This window comes from Chrysemys picta, chromosome 10 (assembly GCF_011386835.1).
Source record: "Chrysemys picta bellii isolate R12L10 chromosome 10, ASM1138683v2, whole genome shotgun sequence".
Lineage (NCBI taxonomy): Eukaryota > Metazoa > Chordata > Testudines > Emydidae > Chrysemys > Chrysemys picta.
Window position 1 is genome coordinate 13,399,938 of NC_088800.1, and position 14,365 is coordinate 13,414,302.

General features: G+C 46.6%; 1 protein-coding gene and 1 long non-coding RNA gene across 2 annotated transcripts in view; one reads left to right on the forward strand and one right to left on the reverse strand.

Annotated features, from left to right (window-relative positions):
• Positions 1-14,365, reverse strand: part of LOC135973901 (uncharacterized) — a 41,402-nt gene that overhangs the window by 23,228 nt on the left and 3,809 nt on the right. The gene's annotated exons all lie outside the window — the stretch shown is intronic.
• Positions 3,422-14,365, forward strand: part of AGBL1 (AGBL carboxypeptidase 1) — a 400,010-nt gene continuing 389,066 nt past the window's right edge. Inside the window, exon 1 of the mRNA XM_008165433.4 lies at positions 3,422-3,700. Coding sequence (XP_008163655.2) covers positions 3,644-3,700 — 57 coding nt within the window. The 5' untranslated portion in view covers positions 3,422-3,643. The remainder of the gene's footprint in view (positions 3,701-14,365) is intronic.

Consider the following 14,365-nt stretch of genomic DNA (forward strand, 5'->3'; position numbering starts at 1 on the left):
CTGCTGGATGGCACATCAGAACCGATCAGACATTGAACCATGGGGAAGGACCTCTAGGTGAAGGAAGCCCACAAAGGAGAAGAACCCTAATATGTTAGTAACTAATAGATATTTCCCTTTAGTATCAGTGGCAGGGGACTCGGGTTTGGGTGCAGAAAGTCCAGAATTGTTTCTTGCTAACTAGTATGGGATTAAATTCATTGATGTAATCCCAATTAAGATACAATTCACAATTTGCACCCTCATATTGTACTTCAGCAGAGTTTGCACACCAGAAAGTGAATCAGACCCAATGTTACAAAAGTTACATTAAATAAAGAGGACTGTGAATCAATGCAGTGAAAATATAAATAGTGCATTAATGTTTCAGTATTTGAGATGAAGCAAGTCTGGCTAATTAAATACCAGGAGGCACGTCAAGTATTTGAACTGAAATTTGCAAACTTCAGCATTTGAAGTTTTTGATTACATTGCACATTTGCAAAAAAAATGTTCCCATTTTGGAGTGAAATCTGAGAAAGTTTATAGTTTTGCACCCCCAGGAATTGGCCCAGTTTTTTAGTGAGAACCTCCAGACATTCAAGGAAGCAAAATTTTGCATTTTGTGCTGACAAAGATTAATTTTTGCAGTTAAACATAAGAAAACAAGAATGCTTGCATGTTTTGATGCAAAACTTGGGCATATAAAGAAAATGTCACAGGGAGTAACATTTCTGGGTTGCAAAATAGCCCAGGATGCATTTTCACAAATTGACAAAGTGCCTGTTGTGCTTGCTTAAAAAATAGTAACAATAATATCTGTTATTGCTATCAGTCATCGAGATAATACACACACTCCTCTCTCCTTGAACAATTCTAAATTAATTAAAGAGCATAATCTCCTGCAGATCAAACTTATCTAAGTGGAACGCCAGGAACTTGTATAAATACCGGGGATCAAAAGAGCACACACACAAGGTAATACATTAGCAGTGGGTACATCTTGAAATGTATGAGTTTCAGTTAGCAAGCAGAACCCTGAAGTCTAGACACTTCTCTAAACATACCCAAAGGAAACCCCAGATCTGGCTGGCAATCTTGTGGCAGCTTTTTTTATCCTTTGCATTTATGGTTGGAGCCTGGACAGTCAGAATCCATATAAAACCTAATGAGGGAGAGGGGACATGTTAACCAAAGGTTTTCTTTCATATCAAGAAAAGTCTGGTTTGCATTCTGGCAAGTGTAGGGTGGTGAGGATCTTTCCATCCTTTATATTGATCAAAGAGTTTATATTGAAAACATGTACACACACACACACACACACACACACACACACACACACACACACACACACACACACACACACACACACACACACACACAGTGGCACTGGTAGCACTGCATATTATTTAAATTGTCTGACCCTTTTCATTATAGGAACCTGTTTTCAGTAGTTTATAACTTTGACAGATTTAACTGTTTGGGATGAAATTTTCCATTCAGCCTGTCTGCTTCATTCTGAATTATTCTGGAAAATTTTAGCCAAAAGCGTTGAGCTGTTTCTGAGAATGAGGTTAGGGGAAAATATGTGGTTTTGCCCATGCTAAAAATTTCTGGTGTCCTTTTCTTTAAGTTCTAGTGCCCCCATACTTTGGAGAAAGGATTTGAAATTCAGCAGGATAATGGCCTTTGCATCAGGGATGTGCCAAAGCCACCCACATGAAAAAGTGCCCAAATTTGGCCAAATTATAAGACTTTGAAAAATCACAGTTTGCACATGCTCAGTAGAAACTTACTAGACCTGATGAGGTTCATCTTGTGGACTTAATGAGGGAGGGATCCTGGGGTGTGGGGGGGAATGTGCTCATGTAATTAAAGACTATCATCATGCATGTGCACAAGGGGGGCAAATTAAAGTTGCAAAGGCAACCTTAATTCTGGCATTTCCTAACGTTTGAGTGCTTGATTTTGCAACCTTAATGTTTTCTCAACATTGTTGTTGTGTGTGTAATATATGAAGAAGAGTTTGAAAGAACCAACCAGTCCTCATAGTGATTCCATCAGTTTGATCTAGATGCTCAGGGTTCACTTGTTCCACTGAATTTTTGAGGCTTACCACCAGGGCCGGCTCTAGAATTTTTGCCGCTCCAAGCAAAAAAAATGTTGGCTGCCTCCCCTTTCTTTTTCGTGCCCCTCTGCCCCCGGCCCTGCCCCAACTCCACCCCTTCCGAACCCCTTCCCCAAATCCCCAGCACCGCCTCCTCCCCCGGTGTGCCGCACTTCTCCCCCCCATTGCTTCCTGCAGGCCCCTCGTGACCTCCCGCCCTAGCTCACCTCCGCTCCACCTGCTCCCCTGGGCGTGCTGCCACTCCGCTTCTCCCCCTTCCCTCTCAGGCGAGGGAGGGCGGAGAAGCGGAGCAGCGGCGCGTTCAGGGGAGCAGGCGGAGCAGAGGTGGGCTAGGGTGGGGAGGGCGCAGGAAGTAATGGGGGGGATAGAGGAACCGCTCCCCACTCCAGCTCGCCTCCGCTCCACCACCGCCGCCTCCCCCGAGCACCTGCCGTTCAGCTTCTCCTCCCTCCCTCCCTCCCAGCCTTGCTGCGCGAAATAGCGGTTTCGCGCATGGCAAGCCTGGGAGGGAGGGGGGGAGAAGAGGAGTGGTGGCGCGTTCAAGGGAGCAGGTGGAGCAGAGGTGAGCTAGGGTGGGGGGGGTGAGGAAGTAACGGCGGGTAGAGGAACCACTCCCCTCTCCAGCTCACCTCCGCGGGCTTCTCCTCCCTCCCAGCCTTGCACAGCAAGCCTAGGAGGGAGGGGGGAGAAGCGGAGCAGTGACAGCACGCTCAGGGGAGCAGGCGGAGGCGAGCTGGGGCGGCGGGGGCACTTTTTCCCCATGCTCCGGAGTTGGCGCCTATGATGGCCAGCGCCAGAATGCCGCCCCTAGAAATGTGCCTCCCCAAGCACCTGCTTGTTTTGCTGGTGTCTGGAGCCGGCCCTGCTTACCACAGTCTATGCCCCAGCTGTTAGATGTACTGGATAAGTGGTCAGGCAGGAGAGCCTAGATCGTTAGAGAGGGTCCTCTGATTCCATTCTCCCTGTTCCTTTTGCCATCCTTACATTTCAGTTCATTGTCAGCACTAGCTAATGCTGAGTGTATCTCTGTGTATGTGTGTCTCCAATTTCATTAGGACAGAGACAGACAAGTGTCCACTTAGGGCCTTCTGGAACTGATCAGCGGGTCAGCTGGGAACGTCTGTCAGGCAGCCAGGGCTATAGCTCTCCCTCACTTCTCGCCGGGCTCCTGTGAGGTTCGTGGCTCTCCTCCTTTCTCTTGTTGTCATTGCCACCCTCCCGACTCCCCCTGCCACACACCGAACACCCAGACCTTTTCTGAGCCCTTTGCTTAATCCCTGGGATTCTTTATCTAGGAATTAATCTCCCCGTCACAGTGCGTGTCTGGAGGTGGGTGGGGGCTACATTTATCTCTCCCGCTGAGGTCTAGAGTTGCATTGCTGTGATTTATTAATGGTAGCAGCGTGCCTGTCTCTGGGATCTGTGTTTAGCATCTTCGTTTCTTAAACAGGACGGGGGCCACGGCAAGGCAATTTGGCAGCTCTGTGTTCCAGCTGCATTGTGTCTGCCGCTGAGAGGCAGAGAGTGTGAGTGGGGATGAGCATGGCAGAACAAGAAGCCAGTGGCTTGCAGCTCCTTCTCTCCAGCCTCCAGGTAAGAGGAGCTTGAGCTAACGGGACAGACACTTGGGCTGGTTTCCTTTGTAATCGACAAGCAATGACTTGCTGGGCTGAGGTTGCTGATGAGCTCCCTGCTGGCTTGTCTCAAAGGCATCAGAGAACAGGAGTCCTGCACTGCATCTCCCTCCCCGCCTCCTGAAAGCTTTTACAAAATGAAGTTTCACTATTCAGAGATTAACTCTGGTGATTAATCACTGAGCCCAGGTTGAGTGCAGCGTCTCAGACCCTGGATCTGCCAGCGGTGCAGCAGGGATAGAAAGAGCCTGGTTTGCAATGAATGGGACCTGTCAGTGCTATCAGCTTATGAGTCAGACTGGGAAGGCAACAGCAGATCTTTCTGAGATGGGCAAGTCCAGACTGCGCTCTTCCTTACTTAAGGAAGTGGCTGTGCAAATTCCTAAGGACAGGACAGCAGAGGCTCTTCAGACAGGCTTTGGTGTCATCTGCATGTACCTAATAGAAGAGAGCTCAAAAGAGCAGAGGGAGGGAGTTTTTGTGAGATCCTCACCCAGGACCATCAGTAGCTGTGTGTGCCCACACAAACAGCTCCCTGCAACTGTAGGGAGCCGCAGACCTTGGAGCGTCTTTTTCTAGCATTTGTGGTCAGGCTCCAAGGTTCAGTTCTCAACAGAGGTTAATGCAGAGGAAGAGGCGCACACACATCTTCGACCTCACAGCCCCGTGCTCTCATATGTGTGTGATGTTGTGCCATTTGCATGATAAAATCTCCCACCCAGGTGGACAGAGTGCTCCATGGCCATTCCTGTTGCATGCTCTGGCCAGGGGAGACTGTGTTTTTCACAAACACAGTATAGGTACAGTGATTGAACCTAAAACATCCACATTTTGGCATTGGGGCAGGTGGGAGTTTGTGCTTCATTTAGACAAAATTCTGCCAAAAAATTGTTTTTTAGAGTTTTTAAAATTCCAAGGCACCCAAATCTTTTTGTGATTCCCTGACTTCCAAAGTATATAGCTGAGTAGAAGCAAGTCACAGCCTAACCAGAGACATAATAATAAATGGAGATATCCCATCTCCTAGAACTGGAAGGGACCTTGAAAGGTCATTGAGTCCAGCCCCCTGCCTTCACTAGCAGGACCAAGTACTGATTTTGCCCCAGATCCCCAAGTGGCCTCCTCAAGGATTGATCTCACAACCGTGGGTTTAGCAGGCCAATGCTCAAACCACTGAGCTATCCCTCCCCCCATAAGCATGCTTGAGAGGCAGATAAACAGTCTGTTTCACTCACATCCCAACACCTTTGATGGCAATAGCAACCTGTGAAGTAGACTGCCATTGTTAATTGTATGTGTCAGAATCCCACACCAAGACAAGTCCCAGAACTAGAATAGCAGGGGTGCTGTATTAAAAACATGGGGATTTCCTTACGGGATCAGACCAATGGTTTATCTATTCCAGCATCATTTCTCTGACAGTGAGCAGAGTCACATCTTTAGAGGAGGGTATAAAACCCTACCATCTAATGGTTGCCATTTACATTGCAGGGTGGGGGTTGACATTTGTTATCCAAGATGGTATAACTATGAATATTTTGGTTAAATACATCTATGTCTCATTTTGCTATCTTGAGGCAAAGAGTTCCACAGGTTAATCATGTATTGTATTTAAAAAATCTTGTCTCATTTTTCTGCCTTTTAATTCCATTAGATGTCCCATCATTCTTTTATTATGAAGAAGTGTAAATAGAAGCACCCAGTTTACTTTCCGTATCGCATTCACTCTTTTGTGTACTGCTCTTATGTCCCTTCTGATTGGGATTCTCTCTAAAGGACACTGTCCTAACGTTCTCAATGTCTTCTCAGGATTGAAGGGTGTAAGTGAAGTGAGTGAGAGTCCAGGATTAAAAACAAAGGTATTGCTAGAGGTCAGCATTGAAGTTCTCTGGCAGAGCTGGGTGTGGGCTCAGGACTGGCATAGCAGAGGAGGCTGTGGATCAGGACTAAAGAGAATGGCAGAGCTGTGTGAATGGAAAAGTAGCCCAGCACCTGCCCACAATAACTCAAACTCAAACAGTGCTTTTGGTTCTTAGCTCCAAGAGTACTAAACTCACGTACAAAACCAAAGTACTGTTACAGTCACTCATCATTTTGGCATTAGGGGTGGGCGGAGGAAATAATGGCGGGGGGCAGCCATTTTAGACTTGATTCTGACTCACAACAAAAAAATGGTTGCAACTGCGAAGGTGGAAGGCAACTGGGGTGAAAACAATCCTTAAACGATAGACTTCATGATTCTAAATAAGAGCAGCAGAATAAGGACAATCGACTTCAACAAACAGGCTTTAACAAACTCAGAGAACTGGTAGGTAAGGCCCCATGGGAAGAAAATCTAAGGAAAAATGGAGTTCAGGAGAGCTGGCAGTTTCTCAAAAAGACAATATGAAAAGTGCAACAGCAAACTATCCCAATGTGAAGGAAAGGTAGGAATAATAATAAGAGGCCAATATGGCTCCATCAGCAGCTCTTTAATGACATAAAAACCAAAAAGGAATCTTACAAAAATTGTTAACATGGACAAATTGCTAAGGATGAGTACCAAAGATTAGGACGAACATGTAAGGACACATCAAAAAGGCCAAGACACAAAATGAGTTACACCGAGCAAGGGACATAAAAGACAATAAGAAGAGATTCTATAATACATTAGGAACAAGAGAAAGATGAAGGAAAGTGTAAATCCTCTACTTAGCAGGAAAGAAGAGCTAACAGACAGCATTAAGAAGACTGAGGTGTTTAATACTTACTTTGCTTCAGTCTTCATTAAAAAGGTAAACTGTGACCAGATATTTAACACAATTAATATTAACAACAAGGGAGGAGGAGCACAAGCCATAATAGAGAAGAAACAGTTAAAAGAATATTTAGATAAGCTATATGTTTTTAATTTTGCAAGGCTGATAAAATTCACTTTAGGAACCCACTGAAGCAATATTGGAACCATTAGCAATTATCTTTGAGACCTCATGGAGGACAGATGAGGACGAGAGGAGTACAGAAGGGTAAACTTTGTACCTACCTTTAAAAGTGGGAAAAAGAGGACCTGGGAAATTATAAACCACTCAGCCTAACTTCAGTACCTGGGCAGATATTGGAACAAATTATTCAGGAATTAATCTGTAAGCACTTAGAGGACAAAAGGGTTATATAAGTAATAGCCAATATGGGTTCGTCAAGAACAAAGCGTGCCAAACCAACCTAATTTCCTTCTTTGACAGGTTTGCTGGCCTAGGGGATGGGGGAAGCTGCAAACATGATGTATCTTGATTTTTAGTAAGGCTTTTGATACAGTCCTACATGCTATTCTTATAAGAAAAAAGTGATGTGGTCTAGATGAAATTACTATAAGGTGGATGCGCAATTGGTTGAAATACTGTACTCAAAGAGTAGTCATCCAGGGTTCCCTGTCAAAATGGGAAGGTGTATCTAATGGATCCCACAGGGGTCTGTCGTGGTCGGGTACTATTCAATATTTTCATTAATGACTTGGGTAAGGGAGTGGAGATTATGTTTATAAAACATGTGGATGACCCCAAGCTGGGAGGGGTTGCAAGCACTTTGAAGGACAGGATTAGAATTCAAAGAGATCTTGATAAACTGGAGAATTGGTCTGAAATGAACAAGATGAAAGTTAATAAAGACAAGTGCAAAGTACTTCATTTAGGAAGGAAAAATTAAAGTCAGAGTTACAAAATGGGGAATAACTGGCTATGCAGTAATATTGCTGAAAAGGATCTCAGGCCGATAGTGGATCATAAATGGAATATGAGTCAACAATGTGATGCATTTGCTAAAAAGGCTTCTATCATTCTGGGGTGTATTAACAGAAGTATTGTATGTAAGAGACGTGAGGTAATGTCCTACTCTGCTTGGCTCTGGTGCGGCCTCAGCTGCAGTACTGTGTCCAGTTCTGGATGCCACACTTTAAGAAAGATATGGACAAACTGGAGAGTCCACAGGAGAGTAACAAAAATGATCAAACGTATAGAAAACCCGACCTATGAGGAAAGGTTAAAGAAACTGGGCATGTTTAGTGTTGAGAAAAGAAGACTGAGGGGGAAACTGATAAATGTTCAAATATGTTAAGGGCTGTTATAAAGAGGATGGTGATCAACTGTTCTCCATGTCCACTGAAGATAGGACAAGACTTTCTAACTATAAGGATATATTAGCACTGGAATAGGCTTCCAAATGAAGTTGTGGGATCCCCATCATTAGAGGTTTTTAAGAATAGTTTAGACCAGGGATCGGCAACCTTTGGCACGCAGCCCGCCAGGGAAAGCCCCTGGCAGGCTGGGCTTGTTTGTTTACCTGCTGCATCCTCAAGTTCAGTTGATCGCGGCTCCCACTGGCCACGGTTCACCGCTCCAGGCCAATGGGGGCTGCGGGAAGCATCGTGGGCCAAGGAATGTGCTGGCCGGCGCTTCTCGCAGTCCCCATTGGCCTGGGACGGCAAACCGCAGCCAGTGGGAGCTGTGATCAGCCAAACCTGTGGATGCTGCAGGTAAACAAACCAGCCCAGCCCGCCAGGGGCTTTCCCTGACGGGCTGCGTGCCAAAGGTTGCCGATCCCAGGTTAGACAAACACCTCTCTGGGATGGTCTAGCTACACTTGTTCCCTGCCTCAGTGCAGGGAGCAAGAGCAAGACAAGATGACCTCTCAAGGTCCCTTGCAGCCCTACATTTCCATGATTCTGTGATTTCATTCTGTAAGACAACCCTAGTAAGTTGATGATAAGCATTGCAATACCCGCGCATTCTGATTTTCTCCCAGGAATGTTCCCCAGTGTAACTCAATGATGCCATCACCGAGCGCTGCTCCAAGAATCCAGTGATAAAAAGACCATTGCTGGAACTTAAAATAGCTGTAAATATTTGCTGTGCTTTGGCAGCACTCAGCTGAGAAATGATGTCTTGTGTTGATGTTTGCATTTCTTGATGGTATCTCTCTGCACTTAGTTATTTTCTACAACAGCTCCACACACTAGTCTCTTTGTTTTTGTATCTTGCTGAATTGTCAATATCTGTTCCTGTTCTTTTAGTGGGCACTAAAAACATTGCTTGTTATGTACAGCAAGTGGTTCTGCAGAAGGTTTTAGTCACTGTGTCTTGTTCTGGTTGTTTTATACCATAAAACTGCCTTTTTCACAAACATGTTTATACCAAGAATTTGGGCGCTTTCCACTGTCTAGCACTAGGGCAGACTTCATTAATTGCAGATCCTGGGAGCCTTTTCCCCTTCTAATACCAGCTCCTGACTTTATTAATCCCAGATGGAAGGAACCCTCTCACCTTCCCACACTGACACAGGTTCTATTTGGTTCAGCTGGAATGAGGGAGCCCTACCGCTCTCTCTCCCCAGTGAAGGGAGCTCTTTCTGCATCTGGTACTGGCCACAGACATCCTTACCCCCAGCCTGAGGGAACCCTCTCTTCATCTGACACTGCCCCAGACTCCATTGCCCTTTGTGGCAAGCTGGGCTCAGCCTTGCCCATGACTTGGCAGCAACCCTTCAGCCTCACTGATGAGCTGGCAACAAAAGGGCTAAATAGTCACCCCAGCGGGGTATAATGGGGCTTAATTAGAAAGACTGACTCCAACTGCAGTGGTGAAGCAGGGAAGCACTACTTGAATAGAACTGGAGAGAAGAAGGAGGTGGTGGTGTTTCTCTTTAGAAAGAGTCTGAGGAAGTCAGGCTGAGGCACTCACAGGGAGCAGAGTAGGCTCTTGTGGGGGAGTCTTGACTTAAGGCCTACAAGGAGCTGGGAGATTCCTCAGAGAGAAACTGCTGGAGTCCTAGGTGAAGGGAAGCAGTGGGGGAATCCGGCTGGGGAAGAAGCAGTTCAAGAGAATGTCTGCAGGGGCCAGGAAGCAGAGGATTTCAGTCAAGCCTGAGGGGCTGAGGAACTATATGTTTGGATGTGGCTTGTGAACTTTAAGTTGGACCTTTAGATACCCCAAAAAGGGAGTGAACTGCTATGTGACTTGGCTGGCCAGGGTGATGATACAGAAGAACCAGAGAAGGAGTTGGGAGAAGACACTGACTGGGACTGGTCATTGTGGAGCCAAGGACTGGTCATTGTGGAGCCAAGGAAGTGGCCACCTGTGAAGATGTGACAGGCTAAGTCCCCAGCAGTGCTGCATCTGGACACAATGGGGTGCGTTAGAGGTGAGGATGTGTGCTTACACTGGGGTCTTCAAAAAGTCGCCTCAGTGCAATTAGGGAAGTATCTCAGTGTCTCTAACCGTTGAACCTCATGGGGTTTATAGAGGTTTCGGGACTGGGGAGTTGCTATGGAGAAATGACTGGGGCAGTAAATGGTTCTGCTTCCATCTTCAAGGCTGTGACAGTCCCATGCCATGCCCCTTCTCCTCTCCCCTTCTTATAGTCCAGTTATCCAAGAAAGGAAGTGATGCCTCCTTTCCAGTCTCTTTCCTAGGCCCAGCAGCGAGACTCTGCTTAGGTTACAGTTCAGGATGTCGTATGAGGTGTCCCAGATTGCCTACCCACTCTCAGACCAGATGGGAACTGTGCTCACGTGCCTCCCAAGGCTGCAGCCCCTGTGCACAGTTTCTGCTCAGCTGGCACTTGCTGGGGCTGTTGGCAGATCTCTGGGCTTGAACACTCTTCCACTGTGCTGGATCGCAAGGTTCATGACTCCCACACTTAAAAAGGAAAGGAGTGAACATTTTACATATCAGTGGGACACGTGTCAAGGTGGATGGATTCCTGTCTAAATGACACTGATGCCCAGCAGGAAACAGATACAGGATCCACTAACTGCACACTTGAACCTCCCTACTCCTTTGGGCCAGGCTTTTTAGAGCTGCTTTGCTGGCAGGCTGACCAGCCAATTCTATTGTTTTCCTTAAATCAAGTGGGAAGATCTTTGTTGCTTTAGTGACAAAGAATATCAATGTATTTGCAGAATACTTTTGTCTCCGTTGTATTCTCCTTGCATTTATCCAGTTGGAAAAGCATGGGGATTGCTGGGGTTTGTACAAAATATGGGCTAAGTCCTGAGAAGACCTGAGCAACTGCAACTCCTGCTATCTTCAGTGGAAACTGCAGGAGCTCAGTGTTTGGATCTGTGTCAGTGGTGGGCAACCTGTGGCCAACGGGCCACATGCGGCCCAGCAGGGTAATCTGATTGTGTGCCGTGAGACATTTTGCTGACATTGACCATCCGCAGGCACGGCCTCCCGCAGCTCCCAGTGGCTGGGAACGGTGAACCGCGGCCACTGGGAGCTGCGAAGGGCCGTGCCTGCGGACGGTCAACGTCAACAAAATGTCTTACAGCCCACAATCAGATTACCCTGCTGGGCTGCGGGTTGCCCACCACTGATCTATGTGTTTGGGAAGAGAGCCAGGCCTCTCAGGCAGGATGCATTCAAGCATCCTCAGAGGAAAGGAAAAGCACATCTCAAAAGCAGATGCCATTTATTGTGCAGATTTGCAAGCTTGGGCCCTGAATATTTCCCAGCTTGTTGCACCTAAAGTGGGGAGCAGCCTTTCCATTCCTCCAAAGCAATCCCCCAGCATCAGAGCATTTAACATTAGACCGGATGGAGCACCTGAGAATAGGCTGTCAGGAATTGGGAAAGAATGGGTGCTCCTATAAGTGTTTTAATTTGCTAATTTCTATGTTTCTCTAATCACAAACATTCACTTCATATTTTAATTGAGGGGGGAAGAGAAATTATTTCTCCCAAACAGGTCTGAGGCCATTCTCCATTTTAATCAGTCATCTCAGCCTTCAAGTCCTGGTCTCAGTTGCCATCTCCTCCGCTATCAAAGAAGGACTGGGTCGGACTTTATGGAGCCTGTAATTCAATACAACTCCTTATTCAACTATAGGGGCTGCTAACAAAGACTCTCCATCTCTTGTTGGGGCAGAGAGTGCTGGCAGCAGCCCCACATTCCTGCCAGTCTGCAGAACAAGGCCCTGAGAACAGGAACTGAGACCTGCAGCTCCTGCTACCCAATATGGAACACTAGACTCTGCAGGAGAAAGGTTTGGTCTATTAACTCCCATTGACTTCAGTAGGGCCAGAACTTCATTCCATACACCCAGCTGGCCTCACTTGTAGTCCTATGTTAATGCCAGATCCTTCCCAGATCCTCTGGAAATGTCTGATATTGGATTGGTGGAGGATTCCCTCTGACCCCAGTGCCTAGGGTGCAGGACCTTAGTGGTGTGAAGTCCACCTGGAGTTGGATCATGGCAAAAAAAACTAAAACTGGGCTGAGCAACTGATTCTGTGCCACCTCAGGGCTGAGCAGGACTTTCCCTGCAATTGCTTCTCTCAGCTGCTGCCAGTCGCTGTGGCACCAGCTACCAGAACTGAAGAACAGAGAGATTCTCTCCTGTTTACCTGTCAATACTCAATAGTGGCAGGAAATCCAGGGCGTGTGAGAGACTCCAATGCTGAGTGGTGAGGAATGGTGTGTGTGGGGGGGAAAACTGCCGGGTGGAGGGACTGGACAGGAGCTCGGAGGGAAGGAGGAAGGATAGGTGTCTAAGGGGGCAGGGATGGTGGTGATGGACAGAAGCAGAGGAGGCAGAAGATCAACAGGACAGAGGGGGCAGGATGAGCGGGAGAGTAGAGATGAGTAGCAGATGGGTTTGAGGAGCAGGAGACAGGGTTGCAGAATCTGCGGGGGTGGGGCAGGAATCAGGCAGTTGGGGGGCAGAGGGATGAACAGGAGCCTGGGGTGGGGGGAAGCAGAAGGGGACTGGACAGAGGCAGGAACTCAGCAGGAGGAGACGGGGACAAGAAGAAGTTGGATGAGGGAGGAGGTGGCAACAGACAGAAGGGTTTGTAACTTCTAGAGCAGTGTTTCCCAAACTTGGGACGCCGCTTGTGTAGCAGTGTGGGACAAGGGATTTGCTGGCCGCCGCTTCCCGCAACCCACATTGGCCTGGAGCAGCGAACCGCGGCCAGTGGGAGCTGCGATCGGCCGAACTTGCGGACGCGGCAGGTAAACAAACCAGGGGCTTTCCCTACACAAGTGACGTCCCAAGGTTGGGAAACACTGTTCTAGAGAATAGTTCTGTAAAACCTCAGAATTAAACTATTTATTCCTGAGTTTTGATGTTCTTTTTCTGTGTAGGAAATAGGTATGAAACCCACTGGCAAACTATATAGCTCCAATCCCTTTATAGTGGCAGGGCCATGTAGGAGGAGATAATCTTCTACTGCTACCAGTAACTCCATTAGCTTGAGTGGTTAAAAACTGTGTTGTGGGTTTAAAGATTCCCAATCCTGCTGATGATGGGTATGTGTGGTGAGGGGTGACATAGGGTCAATATTGTTCCATGTGCTGTATTCACTTGCCTAGGAGCTGCCTTAGGACCTGGGCAATGTGCCAGACTCTATCCCCCTAACTGCATTCTTCTCACCAGGGCAGGAGACAATTTTTTGTTTGTTTGTTTGTTCAATTTCTGCATTTTTTAAACACTTATTTAAGAAATTTATGTTTAAAATCCCAACTACCTTAAAAGAATGTTAAACTTGAAAAGTCAAGCACTCAAAAGTTACAGAGTGCTATAATTAAGGTTGCCCATGCAACCTTAATTCAGCCCCCCTTGTGCATAAGCATTATAATACAGTCTTCAATTATGTGATCAAATACATTTTTTTCCACAGGACCCCTTCCTCATTCAGTGCACAGGACGGACTGTACTTTGGGAATGAATCAGGACTGTATGGTTAAAAGGCCCCCTGTCTCATTTGTTGCAGAAGAGGGAAGGTGTGTTGTCAAGGGGGCAGTGGATTGCAAGAAGAGAGAGGATGGTCTTGTGGTTAAGGTAGCTGAATGCTGCCCTGTAGAATTAGTCTGTCCTTTCCTCTGCCATGGAGTTCCTATGAGATGCAGGGCAAGTCAATTATATCAGACTTTTCACCTGTGGTCACTAATGGTGCATTCCACATCTTCTGGTTGTGTAACCTGAGCCGCCTGCAGTTTGATTTGCAGACCTCCTGAGAGTACACAACTGCAGCTGAGGTCAGTGGGAGCTGCGCTCTTCACATGCTAAATTCTCTGAAAAATTAGGCCCTACGCTTCTTGAATTGGTCACCCCAAATTATCTGACACTTTTGGCTCTAGTCTCTGTGTCTTAGTTCCCCACATGTAAAATGGGGATAATGATAGCATCTTAACTCACACAGGTGTTGTGAGATCAGTTCATTATTGTTTGTAAAGATCTAAGATATTACCGGGAAAGCACCATTGAGAAGCCCAGGAGTAAATTAATAATCCCTGTATTGAGTGCCAGGTTTGGATGTTGTACAATGAATACTGCATGGGGCACACGGTGAACAATGAGGAAAAAATGAAATATTGAAGAGCTTTACTCATTCACTGAGCACCATCCATCCTGTGCATGGAATGAGGCAGGAGTCCTGTGGAAAAGAATGTATCATAATGCAGATACACAAGGGGGTTGAATTAAAGTTGCATGGACAACCTTAATTCTAGCACTGCCAAACTTTTCAGTGCTTCACTTTTCAACCAGTATATAGTATTAAAAATGCACATGAAATCGGCCTGGAAGCATAGAACAGTAATGCATATTTATATGTAGGTGCCCTGTATAAAGATATGTATTTATCCATCA